The sequence below is a fragment of the Hyperolius riggenbachi genome, chromosome 3 (assembly GCF_040937935.1).
Source record: "Hyperolius riggenbachi isolate aHypRig1 chromosome 3, aHypRig1.pri, whole genome shotgun sequence".
NCBI lineage: Eukaryota > Metazoa > Chordata > Amphibia > Anura > Hyperoliidae > Hyperolius > Hyperolius riggenbachi.
In genome coordinates, this window is record NC_090648.1 from 346,287,354 (window position 1) to 346,301,448 (window position 14,095).

The following is a 14,095-nucleotide window of genomic DNA, read 5'->3' on the forward strand; positions in this document are numbered from 1 at the left end:
AAATAACGACTTTATTTTTGAATTATCTTTATGTGGACTTTAAACAAACAAAGCTATTTAGATCAGCATGGTAAGACTACAATAACATGAAGTGCAGAATATGAAGGCAGCCACTACTAAGCACTATGATTATATGTTGCCATTTTATTGTGAGAGCAGAAAATCTAGTCAGCGACAAAAGGATCACATTAATGCTAGAAACAATAGACAAAGGATAGAATAAGTCAACATACACGTAGCCAATGACCTCAGCATTAGGCTGCTGGTAAAATGCTTTGTCCGCAATCCTGTGTTAGCAGCATGCAAAAGACAAGGAAAGAGAGAAAGACAATGTAAAGAAGAGAAGAACAGAAAGTTAGTGCCGACTTCAGTCAAAGGTTCAGCTGCTGACCTATAGCCCTGATTTTAAAGACATTGGGCTTGATTCACAAAGCGGTGCTAACTGTTAGCACGCCTGTGAAAACCCCCTTAGCACGTCTAAACAAGCTTTTCGCGCATAAAACTTTACGCGCGCAAAACTTTATGCGCGTAAAACTTTATGCGCGTACTGCACAGAGCACAGGGCGCACCGCGCGAAGTGCCCATTAAAGCCTATGGGACTTAGCGCGCGTAAAAACTTTGCGCGCGTAAATCTTTACGCGCGCAAAGTTAGCGCACGATCTGATTGAGAAATCCGGTGCTAACCTACTTAGCACCCTGGTTAGCGCGTCTAAAGACTTTAGACGTGCTAAGTAGGTTAGCACCGCTTTGTGAATCAAGCCCATTCTGTTTCTGAAGCTAGAGGTGATGCTTGTGCGAAAATCAGCTTATCGCTCAAACCTGAGAACTAGAAGATATTTTTATTTTGTCTGTGCCAATCCTGTTTTAAAGTGCACAACTTAGCTATCGAGTTCTGCAACCATTATCTGGCAGATTTGCAACCGTTAACTAGCAGATTTGATCATAATGATTGAACCTACCAGAGATCGATGCCACAAGGTGGCTGCCTGACATAATTTAGATCAATTCTTGTCCACAATCGATTATAATGATCATTCCGGCATGCTGGCTAGATCTCGGCTCGTGGGATGCGCCGCCGCGGTAGTGGTGTACGATTTCCAGATGACTGAACCCCGGCTGGTCTCCCCCCATGTGTAATGTGTGGAAGCAGTGCTCAGCTCACCTGTCCACTGGTGCGCCTCTTCCTGAGTCCGGCGTCTTTCTCCAATGCCGCTGACGTCAGTACATGTGGTGGTACAGGTGCTCCAGCGACATTGGAAAAAGACGCAGGACAAAGGGGAGGTGCAGCAGCGGGCAGGTGAGCCTGCAACACTCTGCATAGACTGTGGAGGAAGGGGGGGGTCCAACACATTGAGGGAGACCTGAGGTACCCATCAGGCGGAGGCAGCTGCACAGATTTCCAATAGATTTCATCTTAAAATCCATTTGAATTCTGTTTGCAGATATGTGGCAGCAAAATGATGGGTACACACCATGCTATTTCCTGTCCGAACAACGGGAATCAGGCGATTATTTGTGCCATGTCCGATCTGCTCCTGTTTGAAAACGGGATCGATTTTCCAAAGCTATCATGGGAAAATCAATCCCGTTATTGATCGGAAGCACTTTGGACATGTACACACAATGCAACTTCCTGCCACAATACCTATTGGTTGGACAGGAAATTGCATCGTGTGTACCTAGCAACAGAGCCCTCTCTCTCTCTCTAATCCTATTCGATCAGGGATCTATCTGATGATCAAATCTGTTGCCCCATCTGCTAATATATGGGCACCTTTAAGTGAAAGATAAGTGAAAATAACCTGATGAGATAAACAATTGTATCTAAAATTACTTTTGGATATTTCAGTTTTATGTTATGTAAAAAAAAAATCCGTACAAAAAATAGATTTATTGTTTTGTTTTAGCTCAGTGAAACAGTCTGTCCTGTGTCTCAGAGTTCTAAAATATATAAACTATTGACTTTTTTTAATCTATCCACAGCTCTCAGTGGCCCAGTTCTCTACCAGGGACACATAGTCTGGCTGGGTCCCGAATGGAGAAAAATTGTCAGTTGCAATAGCTGATTATTAACTATTTCAGGCAGATAAAGAATAAAATAACAGTATATTTATTTCACTGGGAGGGAGAAGGTGTCTGATTATTAAAATGTCTTTCCTATATTGGCGTTGCCCCTTCTTCTTAGAGGTAAGCCATTCTATATTTATTACATCACAGTGCGCGATCCCCGGCCATGACGAGTCCCAGGACCCGACGCCCATCAGCGTTACGTGGTCCTGGGCATGCCACTTTGCCGCCGCCCACAGGGCCGGCCTTAGGTTTCACAGCGCCCTGAGCGTAACCAGATTTTGGTGCCCCCCCAAATTAATCCTCTTCGCGTGTGAGCGCACCACACACATACACTAATGGGGGGGGGGGGGGGGATCTGCTGCCTAAATACACTAAAAGGGGATCTGCGACTGTAAGACTAGTAGCCTAAGCCTATATACACTAAAGGGGGGATCTGCCTACAGTATAGGTTAGGTAGGTAGCTGCCCCCAGTATAGATTAGATAGGTAGCTGCCCCCAGTATAGATTAGATAGGTAGCTGCCCCCAGTATAGATTAGATAGGTAGCTGCCCCCAGTATAGGTTAGATAGGTAGCTGCCCCCAGTATAGGTTAGATAGGTAGCTGCCCCCAGTATAGTTTAGATAGGTAGCTGCCCCCAGTATAGATTAGATAGGTAGCTGCCCCCCCAGTATAGATTAGATAGGTAGCTGCCCCCCCCAGTATAGGTTAGATAGGTAGCTGCCCCCCCCCCCAGTATAGGTTAGATAGGTAGGTTCCCCCAGTATAGTATAGATAGGTAGCTGCCCCCCCAGTATAGTTTAGATAGGTAGCTGCCCCCAGTATAGTTTAGATAGGTAGCTGCCCCCAGTATAGTTTAGATAGGTAGCTGCCCCCCCAGTATAGGTTAGATAGGTAGGTTCCCCCAGTATAGATAGGTAGCTGCCCCCAGTATAGGTTAGATAGGTAGCTGCCCCCAGTATAGTTTAGATAGGTAGCTGCCCCCAGTATAGATTAGATAGGTAGCTGCCCCCCCAGTATAGGTTAGATAGGTAGGTGCCCCCAGTATAGATTAGATAGGTAGCTGCCCCCCAGTATAGGTTAGATAGGTAGGTGCCCCCAGTATAGATTAGATAGGTAGCTGCCCCCCCCCCAGTATAGGTTAGATAGGTAGGTGCCCCCAGTATAGATTAGATAGGTAGCTGTCCACAGTATGGATTAGATAGGTAGCTGCCCCCAGTATAGATTAGATAGGTAGCTGCCCCCCCAGTATAGGTTAGATAGGTAGGTGCCCCCAGTATAGATTAGATAGGTAGATCCCCCCCCCCAGTATAGGTTAGATAGGTAGGTGCCCCCAGTATAGATTAGATAGGTAGGTGCCCCCAGTATAGATTATAGGTAGGTGCCCCCAGTATAGATTAGATAGGTAGCTGCCCCCCAGTATAGATTAGATAGGTAGCTGCCCCCCAGTATAGATTAGATAGGTAGCTGCCCCCCCAGTATAGGTTAGATAGGTAGGTGCCCCCAGTATAGATTAGATAGGTAGATCCCCCCCCCCAGTACAGGTTAGATAGGTAGCTGCCCCCCAGTATAGATTAGATAGGTAGCTGCCCCCCCAGTATAGGTTAGATAGGTAGGTGCCCCCAGTATAGATTAGATAGGTAGATCCCCCCCCCAGTACAGGTTAGATAGGTAGCTGCCCCCCAGTATAGATTAGATAGGTAGCTGCCCCCCCAGTACAGGTTAGATAGGTAGCTGCCCCCCAGTATAGATTAGATAGGTAGCTGCCCCCCCAGTATAGATTAGATAGGTAGGTGCCCCCAGTATAGATTATAGGTAGGTGCCCCCAGTATAGATTAGATAGGTAGCTGCCCCCCAGTATAGATTAGATAGGTAGCTGCCCCCCAGTATAGATTAGATAGGTAGCTGCCCCCCCAGTATAGGTTAGATAGGTAGGTGCCCCCAGTATAGATTAGATAGGTAGGTGCCCCCAGTATAGATTAGATAGGTAGGTGCCCCCAGTATAGATTAGATAGGTAGCTGCCCCCCAGTATAGATTAGATAGGTAGCTGCCCCCCAGTATAGATTAGATAGGTAGCTGCCCCCCAGTATAGATTAGATAGGTAGCTGCCCCCCCAGTATAGATTGATTAGGTAGGTAGGTAGGTAGGTCCCCCCCCCCCCCTCATACTGGAGGGGGAGCCGCGGGGAGGGCAGCCCGACCTCTCCCTCCCTTCCTCTCCGGGCTACCCTCCGTGCTCCCCCCTCCGATGCAGACTGCAGCAGAGCCAGAGAGAACAACTCACCTCCCTGCCCTGGTTCCGATCGCCGGCGCCTCTCACGGTGTCCCACTTGCCACTGGTCTCCTCTTGTACATAGTTACTGATGCACACTAAACTTCCTGTTAAGCAGGAAGTTTAGTGGGTATCAGTGACAATGTACAAGAGGAGACCAGCGGCAAGTGAGAGGCGCCGGCGATCGGAACCAGGGAGGTGAGTTGTTCTCTCTGCTGCAGGGGGGAGCACGAGCACGGAGAGCGCCCGGAGAGGAGGGAGGGAGAGGACGGGCTGCCCTCCCCGCGGCTCCCCCCTCCATCACGGTGGCCGCATCATTCATGTTTGCCCAGCAGCGGCACAGGGGGCGGAGCGAGACGGACACAGCCGGGGCACAGCTTCCAAATTAAAACACAGGCGGCAGGAGCGCCCCCTGGAAGCCGGCGCCCTGAGCGATCGCACCGGTCGCTCAGGTCAAAGGGCGGCCCTGGCCGCCCATAGGTAGTGGGCAGTCGGCAAGTGGTTAATAGCTCTTAGTAATGTAATGCTATGGGTGTGATCCTAATTCAGTGATGTGATTTTATAAAAATCCCCCATAGCATTGCGTTAACAAGAGCTTTTTCAAATCGCTAGTGCTTAAAAAGCTCTTGCAGTGTGAACCAGCCATTAGGCCTCGTTTACATTGTGTTTCGATCGCGTTAGCGTTCGTGTTGACATTTTTTGAAGCAATTTTTTTCCCCTTCCTGGCGATTTCTGTTCATTGGACGTTTTTGCTAAGCGTTTTTGCAGAGCGATTCCATTTTTTCACTTCCTGACGTCAGTCAGGAAGTGAATGGTTCGATCCGGAAAAGAATAAATACAATATATTTATTCTTAAAACTGCAAATACAATCGCTGCAAAAAGCAATTTTGTGAGTGTTTTGCGTTTTTCCTATACCAAAATCGCCCCGAAAATGGTCCATGCAGCGCTTCTCTGAGCAGAAAGCAGAGGGATTGCCCTAATCTGAACTAGCGCATAGGATAGCATGGTGTAAGCGCTTTCAGGGCGATTTTGAAAAATCGCAGGCGCTTAAAAAATTCCAAAATGCCTCCAGTGTGAACGAGCCCTGAGAGGCAGAGGATCATCAGGATCGTCAGGCAAGTAGTTTTGCTTAAAAGGAAATAAATATGGCAGCCTCCATATCCCTCTCACTACACTCCTTTAAAGGAATACTGTAGAGAGGTCGGGGGGAAAATGAGTTGAACTTACCCAGGGCTTGTAATGGTCCCCCGCAGACATCCTGTGCCCGCGCAGCCACTCACCGATGCTCTGGCCCCGCCTCCGGTTCACTTCTGACCACTGCACCTGGGTTGCTGTGTCCTCACTCCCGCTGACGTCACCAGGAGCGTACTGCGAAGGCACAGACCATACTGGGCTTGTGCAATACACTCCTGGTGATGTCAGTGGGAGCGAGGACTGTGTGCAGGCGCAGTGGTTTTCAGACTTTAAAGTTTGACATTCCAGAAGTGAGCCGGAGGCGGGGCCAGAGCATCGTTGAGTGGCTGCGTGGGCACAGGATGCCTGCGGGGGGCCATTAGAAGCCCCAGGTAAGTTCAGCTCATTTTCCCCCGACCCCATTCAGTATTGGTCAGACTGGAAGCAATACACTAGGGAGTTTTTAATCAGAACCCACACTAACTTTTCTCCACTATACAAAATATGCAATCATTACAGTGTCTATGTTAAACAATTCTTGTGCAGACAAGTGAAGAAAATCTTCAATGGGAATACTGGCAGCACTAAAAGCCAAAGAGGTGCTAGCTTTTTTTAATTTACTCTACCCAAATCTAAATGACATTTTTTTAGGTGGAGTTGGCCTTTAACCCTTTCTCTGCCAAATTAGCTGCTCAGCCTTTCACCCCTCCTGTGCCTATTTAACCCATAGTGCTGACTATCCACTGCAAGATGTACTTTGAATTTATATATTGAAAAACTAAACCTTTTTTTGACATTTTTTAATACACCTTTTTTTTACAGATATGCAATCTTTCACACCTGCTTATAATAGTAATGCATACTATTATACGCAGGTGTGAAAGATCTGCATTTGCTTCATTTGTATTCACATAACTTAAGATACTTGCAAAATTTCTGCTCAGGAAGAATTCATGGAAACACATGTATTGATTGCATCAAGTGAAGCCCGTGAATGGCTGGTACTGATCATGTCTCACTTTGTGAGGAGTGACTGTGGCCAGCCAGTCAGAGACTAAAGCATTGTAAACACTGGATGGTCTTTGGCTGAACCGCGGGTCATGTCCAGCTCTGCCAAGAATCTAGTCTATGTGTAGTGGCTCAGCCCCCACTCGGTCCCTTGACCAGCAAACAGTCTCAGATGTGGACTAGCTGAAGTCATTGTTCTCCCACTCACCCAGTACCTGCCTAGTAACAGAATGCATTGCTAGCCCAAAGGCTAGCCACACATCTGTACAACCTCGGCCCGGCACTGTCACCCGAGAGATCGAGTCCCGAACCCTGGCAAGTGACAGTCTTCCTACATCTGTACGAGACTTTACACATCAGTCACCGGATCAATTCTATGAAATGGTTCTCCATGAATTATCCTTGAGAAGAATTTCTGTACAGTAAGAGAAAACTTGTAATCTTGCCTCACTTCCAAACCATAGTTGTTAAGTGAGAACCAATTTGGCCACTTAGGATTACATACAGAACTAATGACCAGGTAGAGGATCAAAGTCTAGATACGTTACAGGAAACTAAAGAAAAGAATGGCTTTCTGCTCTGTTGACCAATGGAGATCTAACTTTTCAGGGTAACAGACCTGTTGGTAACCTTGTTCTTCTCTGTCTGTTCACTCTGTCGCTGGTACCACTCCTCTAGGTCTTTCTTGGCTTTCTCTCTCCATTCCTGTTCTGTGACCTTGGCAGCTGCATCTGTAAATAAAAGGCAGATCACAATGATAGTGGATTATTGTGGAAAAGAAAATAATTGCACTGATGAGTGTAGGGCTTAATATTAATAACTGGAGGAGATACCAGTTTTAACAACCAGTCAGGTTGCTGTTCCTTTTCTCTGTCCTTATATGTACCCTTTACACAGTTGGAGAGCTTAAAAAAAGAGCCAGCAGTGGAGTGTAGTTTGCCTTCTTAAAACAGAAGGTATTTGCGATATTTCAGCTTTAAGTGAGTGACTGTGAATCCCACAATGCACCGCTGATGAATATGTAAATCATCTCTTTATGCCGCTGAAGCCAGGCTTACATCTAGAACTGCTGGTGTATAGCAAGCCTATAGCTTATAAAATTTTCAGTGCTACATCAACCTAACATGCAGACAGCCTGTTTTGGACTGTTGGTCCTTCTCAGTGCATGGCAGGGATTGATATGGCTCTAACGGATAGGGGCTTGGACCAGAACAACAGAATACCCAAGCAGCTTAGGGTGACCCAAAACTATTCTGTTCAGCAGTAAAGATGATCAATGTGTTCCTCAGACATTCTCCTCTAGGAGAAATCAAGCAGAAGTATGTAATCAGCTTGATCAGACGATTTGTAATCTCTGAGCAGCTGTTTGCGATTATTTTTCTTCTGCTTCATGCGCAGGCTTAAAACAGGAAGCAGGAGTGAGATATGATCACATGACAGCAACCAGCCATTCACAAGCTTCTCCATGAATTATTCTCGGATAGCATTTATGAAGAATACATTGATTACTTCTTCAGCAATAAACACACAAATGTAAATGGTCTGACTTGTCCTGTGGAGTAAAACTTGATTTTTCTTTTTCTATAAGGCTGTGTAATGCCCAGCTATAACATGACAGCAAGTGACTTGAAAGGGTTTTAACCCCATACACTAAATATATGAAATTAGATCTTACATGCTAATTCATGTTTTATGGTAAAAAGTAAGCTTTATTACAGAGCCTGGAGTGCACCAGATCCCTGTTATGAGGCAGTAGTGGTTTCTGCCCAGCAAGGTTGTGTTCTCCCAGTGCATCCTAATACTAATACACTGTAACACAAGTGCATCCTAATACAAGTCAATGGGATCGGAAGAAGCCCCTTTTACGTTTTGCAACAAAACAGAAATGGTGACTCTCAATAATATATTTGGTTTCCTGCTTTTGTACTATCAGCACCACAGTTTGGTGAAACATGGGGGAGATTTATCAACGCATTACCAACAGTTTTTTCTTCTTAATCTGTTCTAACCAGCAGGGAGAACAGTTCTGCATGATAATAAGAACCTTCTTAAATCCTAGGTAATAGTGGCAATTTAGCATGAATTTCTAGAGCTGCACTACAGTTAAGAAAAGTGCAAAGCCATCCCTAAACTGGCGCAGAATAAGAAGTGCTTCATAGCAGTTCTAAAGATGTAGAACTGCAGGCTAGACATGATTGCAGAGTGCAGGCTAGACATGATTTGTGATGTGCTCCTCCCCCTGCTGAATTCCTCCTCAGCAATAGCCTGCTGCTATCAATACAGCAGGTGTGTTGGTTACCTCAGCAAACAGGAATTCCCCTCACACACTGCACTGTCTGAGAAACCTTCCTAGCTCCTCCTATTTTACAACAGTTTTAGAAGGAATCTGCACTACAGTGGCTTGCAAAAGTATTTGGCCCCCTTGAAGTTTTCCACATTTTGTGACATTACTGCCACAAACATGAATCAATTTTATTGGAATTCCACGTGAAAGACCAATACAAAGTGGTGTACACGTGAGAAGTGGAACGAAAATCATACATTATTCCAAACATTTTTTACAAATCAATAACTGCAAAGTGGGGTGTGCGTTATTTATTCAGCCCCCTGAGTCAATACTTTGTAGAACCACCTTTTGCTGCAATTACAACTGCCAGTCTTTTAGGGTATGTCTCTACCAGCTTTGCACATCTAGAGACTGAAATCCTTGCCCATTCTTCTTTGCAAAACAGCTCCAGTTCAGTCAGATTAGATGGACAGCGTTTGTAAACAGCAGTTTTCAGATCTTGCCACAGATTCTCGATTGGATTTAGATCTGGACTTTGACTGGGCCATTCTAACATATGGATATATTTTGTTTTAAACCATTCCATTGTTGCCCTGGCTTTATGTTTAGGGTCGTTGTCCTGCTGGAAGGTGAACCTCTGCCCCAGTCTCAAGTCTTTTGCAGACTCCAAGAGGTTTTCTTCCAAGATTGCCCTGTATTTGGCTCCATCCATCTTCCTATCAACTTTGACCAGCTTCCCTGTCCCTGCTGAAGAGAAGCACCCCCAGAGCATGATGCTGCCACCACCATATTTGACAGCCGGGATGGTGTGTTCTGAGTGATGTGCAGTGTTAGTTTTCTGCCACACATAGTGTTTTGAATTTTGGCCAAAAAGTTCCATTTTGGTCTGATCCAACCAGAGCACCTTCTTCCACATGTTTGCAGTGTCCCCCACATGGCTTGTGGGAAACTGCAAACGGGGCTTCTTATGCTTTTCTGTTAACAATGGCTTTCTTCTTGTCACTCTTCCATAAGAGCCAACTTTGTGCAGTGCACGACTAATAGTTGTCTAATGGACAGATTCCCCCACCTGAGCTGTAGATCTCTGCAGCTCGTCCAGAGTCACCATAGGCCTCTTGACTGCATTTCTGATTAGCGCTCTCCTTGTTTGGTGAGCTTAGGTGGGCGGCCTTGTCTTGGTAGGTTTACAGTTGTGCCATACTCCTTTCATATCTGAATGATCGCTTGAACAGTGGTTTGTGGGATGTTCAAGGCTTTGGAAATCTTTTTGTAGCCTAAGCCTGCTTTAAATTTCTCAATAACGTTATCCCTGACCTGTCTGGTGTGTTCTTTGGACTTCATGGTGTTGTTGCTCCCAATATTCTCTTAGACAACCTCTGAGGCCGTCACAGAGCAGCTGTATTTGTACTGACATTAGTTTACACACAGGTGCACTTTATTTAGTCATTAGCACTCCTCAGGCAATGTCTATGGGCAACTGACTGCACTCAGACCAAAGGGGGCTGAATAATTACGCACACCCCACTTTGCAGTTATTTACTTGTAAAAAATGTTTGGAATCATGTATGATTTTCATTCCACTTCTCACATGTACACCATTTTGTATTGGTCTTTCACGTGGAATTCCAATAAAAATTGATTCATGTGTGTAGCAGTAATGTGACAAAATGTGGAAAACATCAAGGGGGCCGAATACTTTTGCAAGCCACTGTATCTAATGATTTCTGAAAGAGAACCCGAGGTGGGTTCTAACAATGCTATCAGCACACAGAAGCTGGGTCTGCATATACTGCCCAGCCTCTTGGTATACTGATCCCCCCTAAGCCCCCCCCCCTGCACTCTGCTATGCCCCCATAAATCACCCAGCCCAGCCGTGCTGTCGACACACAGCGTCTCGCAGCCGGCTGTTTACCTCTGTAAGTGTCAGTCTCGCCACTCCCCTGCCTCCTCCATAGCTCCGGTCCTCGCCCGCGTCCCTTCCCTCCAATCAGCAGAGAGGAAAGGGACGTGGGCGGGGACCGGCGCTATGGAGGAGGCGGGGGAGTAGCGAGACTGACACTTACAGAGCTAAACAGCTGGCTGCGACACGCTGTGTGCCGACAGCACGGCGGGGTGATTTATGGGGGCATAGCAAAGTGCAGGGGAGGCTTAGGGGGGATCGGTATAGCAACAGAGGATGGGCAGTATATGCAGACCCAGCCTCTGTGTGCTGATAGCATTGTTAGAACCCACCTCGGGTTCTCTTTAAGATGCCTGAGACAGTTCTGCATGGATTTCTAAAAACCTACCAATATTTTGTCTCAGACACTCTTGATAAATCTGGCCCATAGTCTCATCATACCAAGTTCCTCCAGGCGTTCCTTCTGCTCTTCTCTCCACTTGCGGAGACTTTCTGGCTCCTGAGTGAGGCGGTCAGCTTGTGCTATAGCTGCATATCCATCGTTGAATCCTGAAGAATCCTTTAATACAAAACAAACACGCAGTCTATTGTGCTGCACATATTCATCTTCTGGAGAGCTGAAAATCCAACAACTGCCCCATAGGAATCTTTCACTGTGTTAGTAGTTTAATCACATTATTCATGACATTATTCTCTTCAGCCATTTACTTCCATGTACCTGTTACATTTCAGATAAAAAATTTAAAAAAGAAATGTAAAAGAAAAATCTGTCCTAGGCCCACCTCTGTGGAGCAGTTAAAAAGGGTGCAAGATGTGCAGTGAAGCACCGACTATTTGTAGCCGCAATTTGCAAAGCAGGGGCCTCACATGGGCGGAGGGGGGAGGGGGTGGTTAAGGTTAAGCACCACCAGGGGAGGGTTCTGTGTGAGAGTAGGGAGAGGTTAAGTCATAGTAAAATATCGGTAAATATTACCAATATTTTGCTATACAAATGTTGTAGTACAATATCAGTAAATTTACCGATACTCTGCTTCCGCTATTCCTGCTCTCTTTCACACTACAAAACACATGCACTAACGTAATTTCGTATATACATTGCCATTGCATGAAATGCACATCGTGGTGCGCTAAAGCGCAGACGTCGGCAGCCTACACGGTAGAACCCATTGGGAAACATGTGCGTCATGCGATAAAACGCTTGGGAATGCACCGCTGTAATGTGAATGGTAACATGAAAGTGTATGGACTTTCATGTTGCCATGTGGATTGTACACTATGTGCATTGCGTCAAAACTGACAGCGCAACACACAGTGTGAATGAGCCCTTAAACGGGCACCTTTATCAAATGTACGCTGTGACTTGTGTGTCTTACTGCTTTTCCCATAAAGCTGGGTGTGCTGGGTGATATAATTAGCTCAGCTAAGCAGATCATCAGGTTGGACAAGCCCAGCATTATTCAAGAAATAATACAGAATAGAATGATTAATTAAACCATTCTCTCTTGTGTAATGCTCTACAAGGCCACTCAAGTAATTACTGATGAAACTGCTGTCTTGTCCTATCTTGCCACCAGTATGTACTCAGTAGCAAGTTATCAGGGCTCCATATGCTACAGACATGTATGCTCATCTGCATGCATGGAAGGTGTGCTTGAGAAGAAATGGCTTGTTGCCCCTAGAAACCAATCAGCTTTAACAGTTCAGGTTTAAAAATATAGTAAGTATTCTAATTTATGCCTATGTTCAACACAAAAAATCTTTATTAGCACACTTTTCATACATCACTAAACAGCACTGTATGTTACTGTAAGTAAAGCTATAACCTGTAGCAGCCATATATCATATACTCAGGCCTGGTCCCAAAATAAAAACAAGCAAGCATAAAGCAGTTACAGTAGTTATGGGTGACACATATGTTAATCCCTTTATCCAGCTTTTATGTCTTGTTCCATTATTTCAAGGTTTGGTTACATAGTAGGAAGCCAAGCAGGAATGACTAGATCTCTGGCTGGGCTACAAGCACAAAATGAATCACCTGAGATGAAATGTTAGTGACATTCCACCTGTGCTGTACAGCTCATTTTGTAGTTACTAAATATTTATAAGTCCTATACAGATAGTTATATATCGCTCCTGTGCAAGTCTGCTTCTGGTTATGTGCTAGGCTTGCGGCCCACTTGAGCACTTTCCGTTGCGCTTGCAATCGCAGTGCATGCAGCATTTTTGGAGCACTTACACTCCAATGCCAAAATCTTTTTTGAATCGCTTTTACTACTTGGAAGGTCTCCCAAGATCATCTGCACTTCTGTATTTGGAGATAGAGATGCACCTGTGACCTCTTGTGCTAGGGGACAGGGCTACGCACAGGAAGACAGCGTAAATAATCTTCAGGAGGTCCGTTAAGGTTTTTTTTTTACTTTACTTCCACATGAAACAAATAAACAACAACAACAACTAAAAAAGACCCAAATTGAAAGCACTGCACAATCGCCGGCAGTAGAATGTACAGCACTTCCGATTGTCATAAAAATCTCGCCTGAAAATGCGCTAGGGATTGCTACATAAAGGGCTTGCCCAGTGGACCCCAGGCCTTAGGGTTGTTCCTGTATACTATTATATTGAAAGTTTGGTTGAGTAAACAAGCCTTCGTACCTGGCATTGTAGCAGAAACCCTATGTCTCTCTCTAGCGATTAACAATGGTTACTTACTAGAGTTTTCGTTCCCTGAGGTGTAGATGACATGTTTTGGTGCTTAGATGGCATATATTGATATTTAGATGCCATGGGTTGGTATTTAGATAACATGTTTTGGTAGTTAGAGGACATGTTGTTTAACAGACTCTGAGCACCTGCTATACTCCGCCCACATCTCAACTGCAACTGTACTTGCTGATCTGAAAATTTCTGTTACAACTACACTGCTTAGCATCACATCCAAATCACCAGTCAGTGATCTAGTAGTTTATTAAAGTTTAGTTCTATAGTTAGGTTGCATTTGCGCCAGCTCCTGCAGTGTCCAAGTGCGTTTTTTTTCATGCACAGTTTTATGATCACTGAACATTTCACAATGTAATGATCCACATAGCCGTACAATGTTTGTCACAGGACAAACATGTGCAATGTCTGGAAAAAAATCAACCTGCTGTCAGTTTTTAAAATTCACACAAAAAGTGTTTGTAAAGAAAATTCCTCCTTGCGCAGTACTTTTATAGCTCAAGTAGTATTCTGATCTACTACAGTAAAAAACAAGGCTTTAATTCATCCTATTTTTTTAACTTGATTCAGGATCTCAAATTCATTGTTTAGACTTACCCCATTTATATCTCCATTTACTGGTGTGGTCACTAGGTCATCATACCCACCTATAAGAGATGATAGCAGTAATA

At 45.0% G+C, this 14,095-nt stretch overlaps 1 protein-coding gene across 3 annotated transcripts in view; it reads right to left on the reverse strand.

Moving 5' to 3' along the window:
- The window catches only part of CLTB (clathrin light chain B), a 59,103-nt gene that overhangs the window by 10,606 nt on the left and 34,402 nt on the right, over nucleotides 1–14,095 (reverse strand). Inside the window, exons 2-5 of one of the 3 annotated variants that reach the window (XM_068277037.1) lie at nucleotides 14,022–14,071; nucleotides 11,151–11,268; nucleotides 7,142–7,253; nucleotides 234–287 (exon numbers count right to left, since the gene is read on the reverse strand). In XM_068277037.1, the coding sequence (XP_068133138.1) occupies nucleotides 234–287; nucleotides 7,142–7,253; nucleotides 11,151–11,268; nucleotides 14,022–14,071 (334 nt within the window). Of the gene's footprint in view, nucleotides 1–233; nucleotides 288–7,141; nucleotides 7,254–11,150; nucleotides 11,269–13,418; nucleotides 13,579–14,021; nucleotides 14,072–14,095 lie in introns of those variants that run through there. The other 2 variants (XM_068277040.1, XM_068277039.1) reach the window with 2 other exon arrangements.